Source organism: Callospermophilus lateralis, chromosome 16 (genome assembly GCF_048772815.1).
Source record: "Callospermophilus lateralis isolate mCalLat2 chromosome 16, mCalLat2.hap1, whole genome shotgun sequence".
Taxonomy (NCBI): domain Eukaryota; kingdom Metazoa; phylum Chordata; class Mammalia; order Rodentia; family Sciuridae; genus Callospermophilus; species Callospermophilus lateralis.
The window spans coordinates 48,516,555-48,534,007 of NC_135320.1; the positions used below are offsets into that span (position 1 = coordinate 48,516,555).

General features: G+C 33.7%; 1 protein-coding gene across 1 annotated transcript; it reads left to right on the plus strand.

Moving 5' to 3' along the window:
* Positions 1 to 67: 67 nt before the first annotated feature.
* On the plus strand, positions 68 to 17,372 carry Otud6b (OTU deubiquitinase 6B). Its single transcript, XM_076835605.1, has 7 exons — positions 68 to 212; positions 995 to 1,146; positions 3,373 to 3,453; positions 8,407 to 8,719; positions 10,711 to 10,772; positions 13,824 to 13,930; positions 14,588 to 17,372. The coding sequence occupies exons 1-7, from the start codon at positions 131 to 133 to the stop codon at positions 14,670 to 14,672; spliced, it is 882 nt and encodes a 293-aa protein (XP_076691720.1). The 5' UTR covers positions 68 to 130; the 3' UTR covers positions 14,673 to 17,372.
* Positions 17,373 to 17,453: the final 81 nt, after the last annotated feature.

Sequence of the window (17,453 nt, forward strand, 5' to 3'; positions counted from 1 at the left end):
CGCCTCGAAGGCGGGGCTGGGTCTCAGCGGCGACCAATGGCGCATTGGGTGAGGGTTGAGGGGTGGAAGGTGTCTGCTAGGCTCGTGCTGCAGGTTTTCTCCAACGCGTGTGCTTGGCGACCCGGTCGTCATGGAATCAGACTTGACCGAAGAGCTTGATGAGGAGGAGCAGCTGATGAGAAGGCATCGCAAAGAGAAGAAGGAGTTGCAAGGTGATGGGATAGGAAGTAGGAATTTAGAAGCCTGGGAAAGGCGCGGGTCAGATCGGTTTTGGGCAGTCCGTAGGGGTGACTGACCTGGATCCTCCCAGTAAGGAGTGTCCTTTTCTGTCCCTCATCCCCCGACCAGAGGCGCCTTAGTCCCGCAGCCTTCAGAGGCTTTCTCTTCTGAACTCTGCTACCACTAATTTGCGCCTCCCGAGTTGCTAGTTCTGAAAATACCGCGGAGACAAAGTCTTGGACCAAATCTGATTCTCTCCCAACTCCACTCTGCCTCCCTTCCCCATTTTCTGCCCTGGTTACCGATGCTTGACCTTAATGAGTGGGGTGTGTGTGTGTGTGTGTGTGTGTGTGTTTGTTTACTTTGCTGGGGATACAACCCAGGGCCTTGCTCATGCTAGGTAAGAGTTCTTCTATTGAGCTCCATCTCTAGCCCCCATTGGATGCGTTTTTAATTGCCTCACCTCAGTTTGGAGGGCTCAGAAGGGATACTTAAATGGTTGACAACTTACTTCACTTAATGTTTTTTTTTTTTTTCCCATTTTCCTCCTCCTGTCCCCCGAAACAAATCACACCAATTCAAGATTTTATTAAGGCTGTTTTTTGTATTCTTATATGGTCTCAAGCTTCATCTGGGCTCTTCTCTGTAGCTGATATGTCATGACCTCTTGCTTCTATAGTTACTTTTTTCTGTACCTATCTCCCCTTCCCATCTATTTGCTTACTGTTTTCCATTTTCTCTTATTCCTGACTTAATGGTTTTGGTGCCTTTGTAGCCAAAATTCAGGGCATGAAGAATGCTGTTCCCAAGAATGACAAAAAAAGGAGGAAGCAACTCACTGAAGATGTTGCTAAGTTGGAAAAAGAAATGGAACAGAAACATAAAGAGGAACTGGAGCAATTGAGACTGACTTGCAAGGAGAATAAGGCATGTGAAATAATGTTTATCTCTGCTTACATCAGTTGAAAACAACTGTTTATTATACAAAATCATGAAATTCGTATAGAAATGAAGTCACTCAGTAATACTCATGCATAATCTTTTATTAATATTTTTGAGGCCAGGGTAACATGTCAGTGAGTTTTTGTAAAGGAAATCAACAAGAAAGGTACATTTCTTTACCTATTTACTTACCCAGAAGATGAGCAGATTGATAAAGCTTCACCAAATGAAAGTTGCAAGATCAGACTTCTTGTCTTAGAATTGCCACAGTATAAGTTTCTAACCTGGCCAAATTTCCCTACATGTAATATGACACATACTTCTGCTGTCTAATCACAAGTTCTTATAAAAATCAAATGGGACAACAAATGTGAAATCATTTTTAAATTATGAAAATGCTTTATGAACAAGTTGTAATAAATGAAATGTTACTGATTTTTTGGGGTAAATGTAAACAGGCTAACTTCCATCATTTGAACTAATATTTATCATTGTAGCTAATTTATATGTGCCAAGCACTTTGTTTAACATATTACATGTGCTATTTTACTTAATCCTTGGTAATGCTCTATGATATTATCGGTGAATCAAGTATAGATAATACCGCAATTCCTGTGGGAAAGATGGTTAGAGATTTAAGAACTTTGTTATGAAGTCACAACAGCTGTAAAGTGCCAAGCAGAAATCAAAATCAGAACCATCTTATTTTTTCTGAATACTGTCATAGCTTGTATAGTATAGCAGTTTATTGAAAGGGTTTTGCATACAAAGGATCATAGACTCTAGAACCTCACCATTTTTGGTGGTTAGGAAGTTCTTATGTTTATATAAAATCTTCTCTGCCACAATTAAATTTTCTTTGATTCATTTTTGATGTTGACAAGGGAAGCAATTTGTACTGATTTACAGTAGTTTTGATTAAACATAGTCTCAATTTCTTTTTTAATTTTATTCACCTGTCAGCAGGATCCTGGGCTTCTTTGTCCTATAATTACTTTTATCTACAGAAAACAAGGCATGATTCTCCAGGTGTTTAATTGTGTTGTCATGATTGTGATATTGGTAATCGTCTTCACTATACTATTTTGATCACTTCTGTTAGCAAAATAATTTTGTTTCCTCTCTTAGGCCTTCATTATTGAGCTTTTTCCCCAGGTTTCCAAGGACAAAATTGTTTGATGGTTAAGCTACATATTCTTTACCTGTTAAAATACAAATTCCCATTCTTCTTTATTTATTATCTTCTTCATTAAAGTAAACAAGCTTTCTCTCTGAACCCTACCTAAATTCTTACATCATTGCTTTTTGGTTTTCAAATGCTTTTCTGTATCTTGCCTGTTTTCAATATGGCTGTGACTTTTAGTAGAATCTTTTGAAAAATCCTTTTAAGATTCTTAATTTCAGTCAAGTTGGTAACCACTCTCTGAAGTCTTTAACTGAATTTGATATTTTGATAAATTGGGAGATGTAGCCTCTTGAGATTTTTGTCTGCATGTCTTAGAGGCCTTGAGTTTTATGTATATGTCATGCTAAAAACTAGCTTAATCTGTAGATACTTAAATACTAGTTATTCATCCTAATAGAAGAAATGAAGAATCTGATTTTCTTACTTCAGCAAATACATATGTAGCCATTTGAGTATTAAAATTAGTTATAATATCTAATGGTACTATAAACATTTTCTGCCTATAATTATCAACTTGTAGATAGCAAAAGCTAGGAAAAGCTCATTTATTAGTAGTGTCAAAAATGAGTGCCATCAAGTTATGGCTAATTAAGATGGAGAAGGGCCTCTGGCACATTTAAGGTTATGAAGGTAGTAATGAACTGAACGATCATAGGACATATATTTTATACGTACTGTCATCATTCAGAGAAGGGAAGAGTGCCAATGCTCAAATGAATTGGCAATTATAGAAAGTACAGTATTTAGATTAATGGAGTAGACATTCCAAGAAAGAAGGAAGGCATGTAGAATAACCATTGTCTTTGAAGAACAATAAGGAGATTTCTTGGGACGCTAATAAATTCTCTCATAAAAATAGAGAAAGGAGACAAACCATATTATCTAATTTGATATCTAGTGCTGTTATTCAAATATGAAATATCAATTGGAAGTATGTGTGATTTTTATTATAATTTAGTGACCTAATGCTTGAATAATTTTAAAGTATTTTTAATTGACTTGTTAATACTTTTTGTTTCCTTCAGATAGATTCTGTTGCTGTTAATATTTCAAACTTGGCACTTGAAAACCAGCCTCCTCGAATATCGAAAGCACAGAAGAGACGGGTATGAAAGCCGTGTCACCAAATACATAAGTTAATGTTGCTGTTGCAGGCTTAGTACTATCTTAGATGTTGTATAAGAAGGGTATAGAAAAAAAAAATGCAAAGTAGTTCCTGTCAGGGTTTATTAAGGACTTGCTGTGTCTCAGATACTATGTCAAGCTATTTATGTGAAATAGGCAGTCTCACTTAGTCCTCACAATAATCCTATGAAGTAGAATTTCTTATCCCCTTTTTATAGAGAAAAATATAGGCCTAAAATAAGACTTGTAGATAGGAAAAGCTCATTTGTTAGTAGGGTCAAGAATGAGTGCTCATTCAGTTCTGCCTAATTAAGAGGGAAAAGGGCCTCTGCTACATTTAAGGTTATGAAGGTAGCAATGAGCTGAGCAAGCACAGGATGTATATTTTATATGTACTATCAACATTCAGAGAAGGGAAGAGTGCCAGTGCTCAGTGAATTGGCACTCATAGGAAATACAGTTTACACCTCTCTAGGAAGGTGATGGTGGGAAGGGGCAGTGCAAAGGAATTGTGTTTGTTTAACAAATGTATTATCCCAGGCTTAATTTAGAATCTGTAGAGTCTGTTTCTAGGTGATTGTGATGTATAACCCTGGTTCAAAAACTATGGTACTAAGTAATGAAGGAAGGATTTGAACCTAGAAGTTAAACAAGATATAGAGGTATAAAACATTTTCACAGAATTATGTGGATATTTTTGTAATGGTTAATTACAATAAAGATTCAGAGAAGGGAAAGTTTCATTATGTTAAGTGATGATTTAGAACTTGAAGAAAATACAAAAATAAAAAAAACTAAAAATATTTAGTTAGGATATTTCAAATAGGAGAAATAGAATGCATAAGAACAAAGGTGGGAATGAAATTTGTATTATGAAGAGCTAAAGAGAAACTTATTTATTTGAAGTAGTGAGTTAATGATCTTAATATTATGGGAATGAGATTGGATAGTAAATTATATACATTTTCATTTAATGTCTAATGCTGTTGGGAAACTACATTACTTTGGGGGAAAGAAAGGTTTAAACCCAATTCTTTTAGTTCCAAATATTATTTTACTAATACTTGATGTTTTCTAGGATTAAAATGCATATTTTAAAGCTGGCTTTGCATTTTAGTAGTGTGTAATTTAGTTGAGCTTGGAGTTTAGTGTGTGTGTCTGTGTGTTTGCAGTACTGGAGATCAAACCTAGGGCTTCATGCATGCTCGGAAAAGACTCTACAACTGAGCCACATGTCAAGCCCCACATGGGATTTTTATTTCATTTACTGTTGTTGCTTTACAATAGTCTTAACTTCTTTAAACTTTAGTTTCATGTTTCTAAAATGAGGAGAAATAATACTTATTTCCTATGACTATTATGAATATTAAATAATATACTGCCAGAACGCTTAACACAATGACTAGAGACCTAATGGTTCAACAAATCAAAGTGTTGTTCACTGTGTTAAGCACAGTATAGTATGTCTCTTAAAAAAAAATGAAATCTGAGAGCCCTTTGTTTGGAAGTTGATTAAGTTGTACATGGTCAAACATTTTTCATATTTGTATAGAATTTGATTGTAGAGCAAATATTTTGATTGTGAATTTTAAAGAATAATGAAATGTAGGGCTGGCATTGTGACTCAGTGGTAGAGCATTTGCCTAGCACGCATGAAGTACTGGGTTCTATCCTCAGCACCACATTAAAAAAAAAAAACTAAATAAACAAAATAAAGGTATAAGAAGTATTATTTTAAAAAAAAAAGAATAATGAAATGTAGATTTCATGCTGTCTTGGAGATTGTCTAATTCAGCTCTCTATTTGTAGTAGGATTTCTTTTAGTGATGGCTTCACAGTTGTCACCTAGTTTCTATAGATTAAGAACAAAAGGTTGGAAATTTTGTGTGCTGGCAGCATAACTGTGTTTTGGGAATTACTTCTGATTACTAATTGATACATCCTACAATTGCCTACTTATTTCCAGAAAACATAAGGCTATAACTCTCCTTATTCATCCCTACCTGGACTCTTAGGCAACAAAACAAACTCCCTTACTTTTCTCAAAAATTTGTGTTGCTTTTCTCCTAATTAAAGTTAATACCTTTTTCAGCTATACTGTCATAAAATTTAGTAGCTTTTGCAGTTAGTTGCTTAACAGTTGGCAGAAAAAATACCCATAATATACAGTTTCTTAATACTTGGTTATGTTAATGGAATTTTAGAACAGAAAACCCTAAATGTTTATGATACTTATAGAAATGGAGTCCGAAATCAGGATGGACAATTGGTATTATATTATTTGGAACCTTTCTTTTAGCTGAAATACCAAGGAATAAAAACCACTTAATTAATGGTGTTTGTTTATGGAAAAGATACAATTTTGTATGAAACCACAGCAAAAATGTTTGAAGATTTATTGTATAAGAATACTGTAGAATATTGTGGAGCACATCATTTATTTTTAATCTGGAAAGACACAGGAATATTTTAGTACTTCAAAAAACTTGGATGCTTTTTGGCTTAGTGGAAAAAGCCCAAAGTAGAAGTTAGAATTGAGCTCTAAATATATTTATATGTCCCATGCTATTTTTATCTTATATACATTTTCATTTAATGTCATTGATGCCATTCTGTCTCCAGTATGATGTGTAAAAAAACGGATGTCTAATGCTGTTGGAAAACTACATTGCAAAGAAAAGAATGCAAAGGATTTCCCACCCAGTATACTGGAGAGAAAATCCAATTACCTGGGAATACTGAAGGAAAACATGAGGGGAAAAAAAAATAAAATAAAATGATTGGTAGTTTAGAAACCTTTAGGGTTTTGTGTATAGAATAAAGTTCTACTCCTCCAGCAAAAAAAGTGCATGACATCATTAACTCAGCTTCTGTCTGCTCCAACTCTTATTCTGATTCAGGTGCCTGAATAGATGGAGCTTTCTGTTCTTCGCCCCTGTTCTGCTCTAACTGTATGGCTTTGGAAATCCTTATGCATCTGTTTCCTTGGAAGAGGAAAATGGAGGGGGGGGTGGTGGTTTAGATTAGTTGATATCCAAGGTGCTTACTCTTCCTCTCCCCTCTGAAACTGTTAGCTTGTTATAAAGTAATAGTGCCATCTTGTGTTTTAAGATATTATGCCCTGTGATTCATATTTGTAGATAGGTAGTTCATGTTACTTCTGTCTTTGTTGAAGTTGGGAGGTAAATCCCAAACAGGCTTGTGTTTTGTTAGAGAGATATTACTGTTTTGATTCAGAGAACTTAGAAATCAGTTCAAGATCATCTAACATGGCACATAACAGGCAGATAGTACAAGTAATGTGGCAATGAGTTAATTGAAATTTGTTTCCCATTCACTTCTTTAGCCCCAAGAGGAGTTAGAGTAGAAGTAGGGATAGTCTTTACTTTTTCTACTCTTGGTTTACAAACTCCTTCACTGTGATTCACTACAAATGTTAAGATTTGTAGAATTTGATTTAACTATTTTTATTCTCTTAAATTGAAAACCAGTTTCCTCCCTGAGTGTACAAATAAAAGAACTCATGGTAGAGAATTAGAAGCTAAAGAAAGCACATAGATACAAGCACACACACTAAAATACAATGTATTTTAATGCTACCATCCAGAAAAAAAGCACTACAGATATTTTGTATATATTCCTCTAGTTTTTTTATGCTTTATAAGCATACACTTAATATATATTAACTATATCCCTATCTTTTTAGCCTCCATATCATCTCTTGACATTTTAATGTGGTACTCTAGCTTTGTAAACTGTTTTTACCTTTGAAACATAGTGCTGTCTGACTTGTGATCCTTACTAGTTTAGCTGTCAGGAATCGTTTCCTCCTCCAATCTTTCCATATCACTTGTGTCACAAATCTCTCATTGACCTCATCCCAACCCCATCCTTACATATGCTCTCACGGGAAGATCTCTTAAGGTGTTTGAATAAGTCAAATAAATTGTGAGCATTTATTTAAAGCATTTGTTTTACATTTTATACAAGTATGCTGTGTTTATTAAAATGCATCAGAAAACAATCTGGAAAGATACATACCAAACCTCTAGAGAAAGTACTGGGATGACAATGATATTTCAGGAGAACTTTGATCTATCTGTAGTATTTTAATTTTTTTGTAAATAGGAGTTTTTTAATTAGTTACTTTATTAATTATGTATATGTGTGCATACATATATAGATATCTATAGACATATGTATGTATATCTGTGTATAGGTATCTATGTATATGTGTATAGATATCTATAGATCTTTACATATTTCTATATAAAGAGAGATGTATATATTTACATATATACATAAGTGTACACTTTTTTTAAGCTAGATAAAAAGAATGTCTGCCTGTACCCTTCTAAAGTTTTGAGCATATTTATGTCGCACTTGTGGAGTAATAAGAAGCTTAGGTTAACCTGGGCTTGAATATGATGAAGTACTTTAAGGCCTAGGATGACTCAATCTTAAGACAGTACTTTAAAATCAGCAGGTAAAATTTTTAGAAACTTGGCATTAGTTTTTTTTTTTTTTTAATATTTATTTTTTAGGTGTAGATGGACACAACACAATGCCTTTATTTTTATGTGGTGCTGAGGATCCAACCCAGGTCCCACCCGTGCTAGGGGAGCACTCTACCGCTGAGCCACAATCCCAGCCCCGTATTAGTTTTTTAAATACACTTCATAGGAAGAACTTTTTTTTGTCCCAGTACAGAGCTAGATGATAAGGCCCACAGATCAAGTGAGTAAAATAGTTTGCACTTAAAGGAATTGATGGTGTAGAATATTCTACAAGTGACAGGATGGTCAATATGATAATGCTTGTGGGAGAAGGGAGAAAAATGGCAAAAAGTTTTGAGAATCATATATCTCTATCCCTTAATAAGTGAGAATTAGTCCTGATTATTATGAATTAACTTTCCTATATTCTCATCTTAGGAAAAGAAAGCTGCATTGGAAAAGGAGCGGGAGGAAAGGATAGCTGAAGCTGAAATTGAGAACTTATCTGGAGCTAGACATGTAGAAAGTGAAAAACTTGCTCAGATATTGGCAGCCAGAGAGTTGGAAATTAAACAGATTCCATCTGATGGCCACTGTATGTATAGAGCCATTGAGGATCAACTGAAAGAACAGGACTGTGCTGTGACTGTGGCTGCCTTAAGAAGTCAAACTGCTGAATATATGCAAAGCCATGTGGAAGACTTTTTGCCATTTTTAACGAATCCTAATTCAGGAAATATGTATACTCCAGGTAATGCATTTTTCTTTGTTATGTTTTATTAATGGTTATGGTTGTTTTTAAATAAAGCTTTTTCTAGTACTGAGCATAAAAAGAACCCATACAACCCTAATGAGGAGAAAACATCGTAAAATTTAGGAAGAATTACTTTCCATAATTTTAATAGATGCAATCACATCTTACTTTATTCAAATCTTTTACATATACAACCATTTTGTGTATTATTTTATATAAGATAAAAGTGGGAATAGGATTAATCATTATTATTGAAAATAATGTTTTCATATTTAATCATAGAGAGGTAAGCTTTGACCAGTGACTGGATGTACTAGCTTTTAGACCACAAGCTGAGAATGATTATGAAAACTAATTTTTTTTTTTTATTCTATACTGTGGAAAATTTGTGTTCTTCTCATGAACTATAATTAGGAAGATTACTATGTGAGAAAATTTGATTTTGCTAGACCAAAAACAAACTAGTTAATAGCCTGCTTTATTTTCTACAATATTTCTGATAATTAATATAATGTATTTATAGTGAAGTTAAAAATGCATATTTAAATGAAAGGGAGAGCAAGTAAATTATCTGAAAGGGTTTCAGGGAAGTAAAAATAGGGGATGGGGCTGTGGCTCAGTGGTAGAGTGCTTGCCTAAAATGCATAAGGCCCTGGGTTTGATCCCTAGTACCTCAAAAAACAGAATAGAGGCAAGTTAATCTTTGAGAGAAGATCACAGATTATAAAGTAATCAATAGAAGCAAATCATGTGGCTAGGATAGGTTGGAGAGTGGGAGGTTAAGGTGGACTTTCCTTTAATTGAGTTTGCCCTCCAGAGCATGATACAGAAGATAAGAATGAACACTAAACAGTTGATTAGGTCTCCTTTAGTAAGTATGGCCTACACATGAGTATAAGCATATCAGATCCCATAGCCAACTAATTTCTTCATATCTCTTGCTGTTTTAGGTCATTACTATTTTCTAAATAACCAGGATTTCTTTGGCATCCAAAACGCATTTTGCTTTATATTTTGATATGTGTAGAAATAACATGACAAAGTGTCCTATGCTTTATTTTTGACATGATTACTGAGTTATTTATACTGAAACTCCCTAATTCTGACTATAGTAGGACATTTGAGAGGAGGTAAAAATTCATTATGCTGATCAGAGAAAAAGATGAAAAAAAAAGAGTTCATTATCTATATTCAGTTAATATTCTTTGAAGCCCACTGTATGCCAGGCAGGATGCAAGGTGCTGTTCTGAGCGCTGAGGATTTAACAGTGATTGAAGCAAATACATGGAACATGTTTTTCTACTAGATGCCTGTAGTCTCTTTCCCTCTCTGGGCAGAAAGAATGTTTGTACTCCACTTCAACATGCTGTATAAAAAAGTGTGGGAATAAAACATGCCCATGGTAAATTCAGATTAGGTCTTTTACTTCTCCTCCCAAGGTTGATCCAAAAATCCCTTTCCTTGGGTAAAACTGATCCGATGTAAAATAATTTAAGTGCTTCTGAAATAAGAGGTAGAGATACTATTTGATGCTATCTCCAGAAAAGGAGTTTAAACTCACTTGCACTTTACTGGGGTAAAGCATAATTATAGATAGGCTACATATTTTAGTCTTTCATGGTATTCTTTTGTGTGCAGATTTGGGCTTCAAAACACATGTCAAGGTAGTGAATATGGTGGCAGTTTTGAGAATTATTGCATTAGATGAAGAGAGAAAAGTAGGTTTCTTATGTTGGTCTCTGGGCCTCAAGTTGAGGGAGAAAAGCAGAAACTCATTGTTTTGCTCTTAGATAGAATGGTAGTAGAAAAGTGAGATGAATTAAATCTAGATCTGGGAAGTAGATTAAATTTTGGAGGGAGGTAGTAGAGAAGGGAGATATTCATGACTTAGGCATTTTCATCAGGGGTTGTGGGAGCTGTAAAAAAGAACCCTTGTAACATGAGGTGTGAAAATTTTTAAGTGCAATATTCTGATCTGTTCTCTGTAGAAGAGTTTGAAAAGTACTGTGATGATATTGTAAACACAGCTGCATGGGGAGGCCAACTTGAGGTAAGTTTGAAATTATTTATAGTGATTGTGCATTGTTAAATTATTTCTGAATCCCTTCTATAATTTTAAGACATTTTTTTACCTGATCTCAATTTCTCTTTGAAAATTTCTTTTCTTTGTATATTTGCCATTTCTTGACTGACCAAGAAATAGGGAGTTAACATCCTCTTGCCTTTGATTAAAATATCTACCTTAAGTAAGAGAAGCACTATTTCGTTTTAAGAGCTCAGTGTTAGATCTTTGTGTTGGAGAAGCTGGTGGACTGGTGTTTTCATTTGTGATGCTGCTAGTGCCACTATATTTGATATTGTGGACTTATAAAAAATGGTTCAGCTGATGAACATCACTATTAGAACAATAACTTCTTAACATTAGAAATAGAAAATGATTTTTATGTGAAATTACAAGTCAACTCTTTCCACAACACATCTATTAAAATGGTGTTTTGAATTCCTAATTGGTAGTTAACTTACTTGAAAGCCTAGATGATGCATTAAAATTGATGGATAAGAAAACAGTATGTTCAGTCACTTATAAAGATCTATTAAGAGTTCTTTTTTATCACTACTTCTTAACTCTTTTTTTTTTTTTTTAAGAGAGAGAGAGAGAATTTTTTAATATTTATTTTCTAGTTATCGGCGGACACAACATCTTTGTTTGTACGTGGTGCTGAGAATCGAACCCGGGCCGCACGCATGCCAGGCGAGCGCGCTACCACTTGAGCCACATCCCCAGCCCTACTTCTTAACTCTTACTGTTAACTTTGTTTCATTATAACAAAATAAAACACCTAAATAGACCCAGTGGTGATGGGACAATCTGGGATATCAGAAAGAAGCTAAGAAGTCTATCCTTGGGTTGAAGTTCTAACTTCTCCCTTCCATTTCTCTGTTTTGTGACCTAGGGTCGTCAGTTTACCTCTTTAGCTTGTTTCTTTTTTTGTTGTTGTTGATCATATGTATTTATTGTTTTTTTTTTTTATTGGTTATTCAAAACATTACAAAGATTGCAGAATCACATCGGTTACACAGCCACATTTTTACATAATACCATAATAGTAACTGTTGTATTCTGCTACCTTTCCTATCCTCTTTAGCTTGTTTCTTAATTATCAAATAAGCCTAATGATTCTTGTGTATACTCCATCAAGCATTTGTGAACATTAAATAAAGAAGTACCTGCATAAAAGTTCGTAATCTAAAATGCCAGATGGATGAAACTAGAAGTATTATTAATCGAATTGTATAATGGTGATTATATATTCAAGTCGTGTTGAATAGTCTGTGGCTCTACATATTCACTTTAGGAACTGTGTTTTTCAAAGATGTGAAAGGAATGTTTCTCAGATCTTTTTTCTTAGCAGTGCTATATTTGTACCTCTCCACCAGAGGGAACCATGCCCATTAGTTTTATATGTCTCTCTGCTGGGTCTCAGAATCTCAGGAAATTTTTATAGTAGTATTGTGACTAGTATTAGGAATAAAAATGCTTGAACTTTTTTTATAATGTCATTCATTACTGTGAGTATTGGAGGTTTATTCAATGTTATGTTATTTCTACACATATCAAAATATAAACAACCTCCTTTATTATTTTTAAAGTTGAGAAAAACTTTAAAAAACATCAATTGAAGGACATTTACTCATGAATTATCTGTGGATTTATTTTAAATAGAAATTATATTATTTCTGAAGAGTTAGAAGGGATATTAAAATTTTTAAACTTGCTTTGTATTCTTCATTCCGTATTAGTTTTTAAAAACCTATTTTAGACATAAGAAATATGTGCTTCAAATGAGTGCTTTACAAAATAGAGCATGGGATTGTATTTGCCACTGTGTAGCATAGAATTCTTTCCATATTCTTGAATTAATTTTTTACATTTTTTCAAAACTTATATAAGGACCGTGTTCTTCATGTAATGTTCTTATAAAGTGGCAAATTTCTGGGTACTGTGATCAAAGATTGGCGAAAATTGTTTTATTTAGGAACTTTCTCTCTAGACTCAGACTTCTTCTTTTCAGCACTGGTCATTTAGTTTCCTAATGTTGACTTTGACAAGTCTTTTAACTTTTCTCTGCCTAGGATTCTGGCTCTTTTAAAATAACACTAGTAATTGGGGGTGGTGGTACATGCCTGTAATCCCAGCAGCTACTTAGGAGGCTGAGGCAGGAGGATTGCAAGTTCAAAGTCGGACTTACCAACTTATTGAGACCCTGTCTCAAAATAAAAAATAAAAAGAGCTGTGGATGTGGTTCAATGGTTAAGCACCCCTTGGTTCAACCCCCTGGTTAAAAAACAAACATCAATAACAACAACTCTAGTACCTATCCCATCAAGTCATTTTGAGGATTGAATGAATTAATACATATAAAGTGTTTAAGTGCTTAGAGTGTTTAGTCATAGTAAGTATACAAAATGTTAGCATTAATTTCATTAGTAATGTATTCAACAGGCCTTACACTATTTTACATTGTACATTGTGGAATTACTTAAAGTTGTCTATATGTTCATCAGATGGAAATTCCTTGACAGGGCAGTACAAATTATATACATATCTCATTCTAACTTGCCTTGAAAATTATAGAACAGTGGGTCTCAACACAGGTTTTCCATTGGAACCATCTGAAAAGTTTTTAAAAAATAAACTTCCTGTGTTGTCTCCCCACTCCCCAGTTGTTATTGTTTTGGTCTGGTGTTTAAGCATTGGTATGCAAAAACTCTTTTTGTTATGGAAATGTTCATGAGTTAAAAAATAGAGACCAGTATATTAAACTCAATTTACCCATCATACTACCTTACTAACTTTGACATTGATGGTTTTACCAAACTTTTATGTAGCCATAGTTTAAGGAATCCCTGCTTTTGATTTAATAAGTATTATACTTATTTGTTAAGTCAACAAATATTTACTTGTCTACTACTGGTTAGGAACAGAGCACACGCTTGTTCTGACTGTTTACCCTGTTCATATGCATGTACTTTAGTAGTCTATGGTTGGGATAAGATTGACATTTTATTTTCCTTACTAATGCATTTTTTCTCCCCATAGCTAAGAGCTCTGTCTCACATTTTACAAACACCAATAGAGATAATACAGGCAGATTCTCCTGCTATTGTAGTTGGCGAAGAATATTCCAAACAACCATTAATACTTGTGTAAGTACCTAGAAATTTTTACTGTTTTTTATTTTTATAATGAAGACAAAAAATTATAAAAAGATTTTAGGTTGTATATGTTGATTAATCAACACTGTCTTTAGCTGAATTAATTCTACTTATCTTAGATTAAAGGCAAGTGTTGTCCATATATATGATTTAGGTAATTGTTTAAACCTTAAGAGATTTATTTTGGTCATGAGTTAAGAGCAGTCATTCCTAAAGTCTACAAAATTTTAAGACTAGTTTATAAAGTTCTGACCGTCCTTAGATATTTTTTTCCCTTCATATTGTAAGAGTTTTGGATTGAGAAATCTCTGAAGTACAGCAAGGAGGATTTATTCTTGTCTTAATGTTTATTAATTAGCTGAACTTGCTAAGGTAGTCATTACTGGTTGTGTTTAGGTAAAAATTTAAGCTTATTGAATGCTTAGCATCTCAGCCTTTCCATTTTCCCTCATGTGATTGAACCAGTACCTGGTTGTTGACAGTACCTGTCAAATACTGACAATACTTGTCAAATAGTGTTGAACTCAACTAATATCATGTAGTCTATTGAATGATACCTCTGTGGACTGTCAGTGCTTGGTTTTATGTGCATAATAAGCATTTATATGTAATAAATTAATCAAGACTACTCCTTTTTTTTCATTTCAGATATATGAGACATGCATATGGATTAGGAGAACATTATAATTCTGTTGCACGGTTGGTGAACACAGCTACTGAAAATTGCAGCTAGTTTACAAAATGTTACACAGTTATGTTTTAGTACAGTGTGCCGATCTGAGTATTGCTACCAAGTGCTAAATTGTTCTAAATGCTACTGAAAACACAACTACCTTAAATCAATTTCAAAAATAAGCTTTTTAGAAATATGTCAGAGATAAACTTTAACCAGTATCCTCTTAGTGGTATTTTGAAACTTAAAAATTGATGTGGAGAATATCACTTATAGACCAAGGTCATACCCTGTTTATTGATACATTTTTATCATTTTTATTTATAAAGCATCCTGGATATTTTGTTCTGTTTAAGGATACATTTTTAAATGTTTAAAAATTTCATCCCACTACTAAAATTTTCCAAAGAAAATTTCAGTGTGATTTTTCTAGAAGTGAAATGACTCATTGTCTGTCATTGTAATAAAGTGGTATTGTGATGGCAAATTTAATTAATGCTTATAAAATGAACTTGACTGCAGTAACTTTAGTGTTGATGGGATTAGTGGGGTAAAGTTTTTATGTAGCCTGTCAGTGCAGCTAGGAAGCTTGCTTTAATAATTAAGAATTTTTAAATATTTATTCAGTTATTAAGTTTAAAGAAATGAGACAAAGTCAAAGGTAAATAGATATTCACTGTCAAATTTAAACCTCTAAAGATTAGAGATTTGCCTTCTATTTGTGTATAATTTTAACAAGACATAACAGAGCATTGTCTAATTCATTTATTACTCTTTGCTGTTCTTGAACTTCAGACTGGAGTTAGTGCCATCATCTCTTGATTCTCAACTGCCTATTTTTATATTTTCTAGTGTGGTTTCTGTTCACTACTCAGCTGTTTTGCTTTCCCTACATCCTTTACCACTAACTGACATTTTGTGGCCTCTCATTCTTTTCCTTCTGCAAGTTGAGGATTTTGCAGTGCAAAAGGTGCCAAGGCCACATTTACTTCATGTTCTTTCTCTTTTCCAGTTTGTCTTACAAGAGCTGTCCCCTTCTGCTCATTCTCTAGGATTAGTAAAAGCCCTTGACACTATTTTGTTATTAATGCCACTTTCTTCAACTCAATTACTTGAGAATTCTTATGTTGTATAAAGGGTTGAGTTGAAAGCCACTGTTTGGGCACCAAGAATTTCATAGTAAAATAAGTTTGCAGTAGTTTTCTGTATGAGTTATTAACTTTAAATTTCAGATCAGTCATAATAGTGTTCTTTCTAAGAGATAATACCCACATATACAAATGTATCTGATAATTTATTATGTAAGGAAATATTATGAAAACAAGATCTATTTGGTTTGATCTGTTTTTCCCAAGTTAGAAATATAAGATATAAGGAGGTAAGATTTAGCATCAAGTTTATAACATTTGAATTTTTTTTCATTCACAAAGTATTTATTGACTGTTTATCATGTGCCAGGTAAATGACAGTGTATGAGAAAATCAAACAAGTATCTGGGAACTCATAATGTTATTATAACATTGGAATTTTTGCTCCATTATAATTTTTATGAGGAAATATTGTGTTTATAATATTAAAAATAGCTTCAGACTGGGCTTGGTGGCACATGCCTGTAATCCTAGCAGCTTGGGAGGCTGAGGCAGGAGGATTGCAAGTTCAAGGCCAGCCACAGCAACTTAGTGACACTCTGTCTCAAAATAAAAAATAAAAAGAGGACTGGGGATGTGGCTCAGTGCTTAAGTGCCCCTGGGTTCAATCTCCAATATTAAAGAAAAAAAAGGCTTCAGTCAAACCTGGCCAGTAGTTAACAGTGTAGGAAGCTGGTCAGGACTGTGGTCAACTAGAGCAAGTAAGTACATTTTGCCTCCAAGCAATATATTCTGAAGGCTACCTGTTTTGTTACCTTTAATCTGAGTTTTGGGGGCATCTGAAATTTATAAAAGAAGGAAACCAAGAATATTAAATGCTTTGGGTGTATTTTGAAGTAAATCTGTTACTTTAAAATATCAGAAATAATAAAATATTGTGAAACCTAGTTATTATAAATTCTACCATCATCAAAAGTATTCTAAAAATAACTCATTGTGTTTTTCTTTTTTAAACAAGAAGAGTTAAAATATTCTTAATTATATGGTTGTATTTTTTTTTTTTTAAAGGCACTAGGGCCTAGAATTGCTAAAGCAAGTGTTCTACTATTGAGCTGCATCCCCAGTTTATCTTATTTTCTGCTAACCTTTTTAATTAAAAAAAAAAATTAAAGGGTCATTACAGTTATGAACAAGATTTGTATGGTTAGCGGTTTTTTATAAAACTACAGATAAATATTTGTATAACTGAAAAAAAAAAACTCTTCCCCGCTCGCCCCCCCCCCCCCCAATGGCAGATATTAGTTTAAAAACAGCATATGATACTGGGATATGGCTCAGTGGTGGAGGGCTTGCCCAGCATGTGCAGGGCCCTGGGTTCAATCCTTAGCACTACAGAGGGGGGAAAAAAAGCAGCATATACTAATTTGGTTTGCTGTATGATGATGGTCTAATGGAAATTACATAAGCTTTCATTTGTCCTAATTTGGAAAATTATATGTCATTTCTGGAATATGTCTTTAGCCAAGAATTTTATCCACTTAAATATGTTTACAGCTTGTATAAAGCAAAAAAAAAAAAAAAAAAGAATGTGTGTAACTATTGTGAGCAATGTAGTTTTGCTCCTATTATCTGATGTTTGCCAAAAGAATAAAAGATGAATGAATTAAATCAATATTTGTTTGTTCACATTGTCATTCTTCAATAATTTTAAAATTCAGAAACAGAAAACACATTTTGCTTTAGAATTTTGTTC

Bases quoted from the DNA above. Each gene is read 5' to 3' on its own strand.
- Otud6b (XM_076835605.1), top strand. From the start codon at position 131: ATGGAATCAGACTTGACCGAAGAGCTTGATGAGGAGGAGCAGCTGATG. The intron at 213-994 runs GTGATGGGATAG...GTGCCTTTGTAG, and splicing joins AGAGAAGAAGGAGTTGCAAG to CCAAAATTCAGGGCATGAAG. The intron at 13,931-14,587 runs GTAAGTACCTAG...TTTTCATTTCAG, and splicing joins AAACAACCATTAATACTTGT to ATATATGAGACATGCATATG.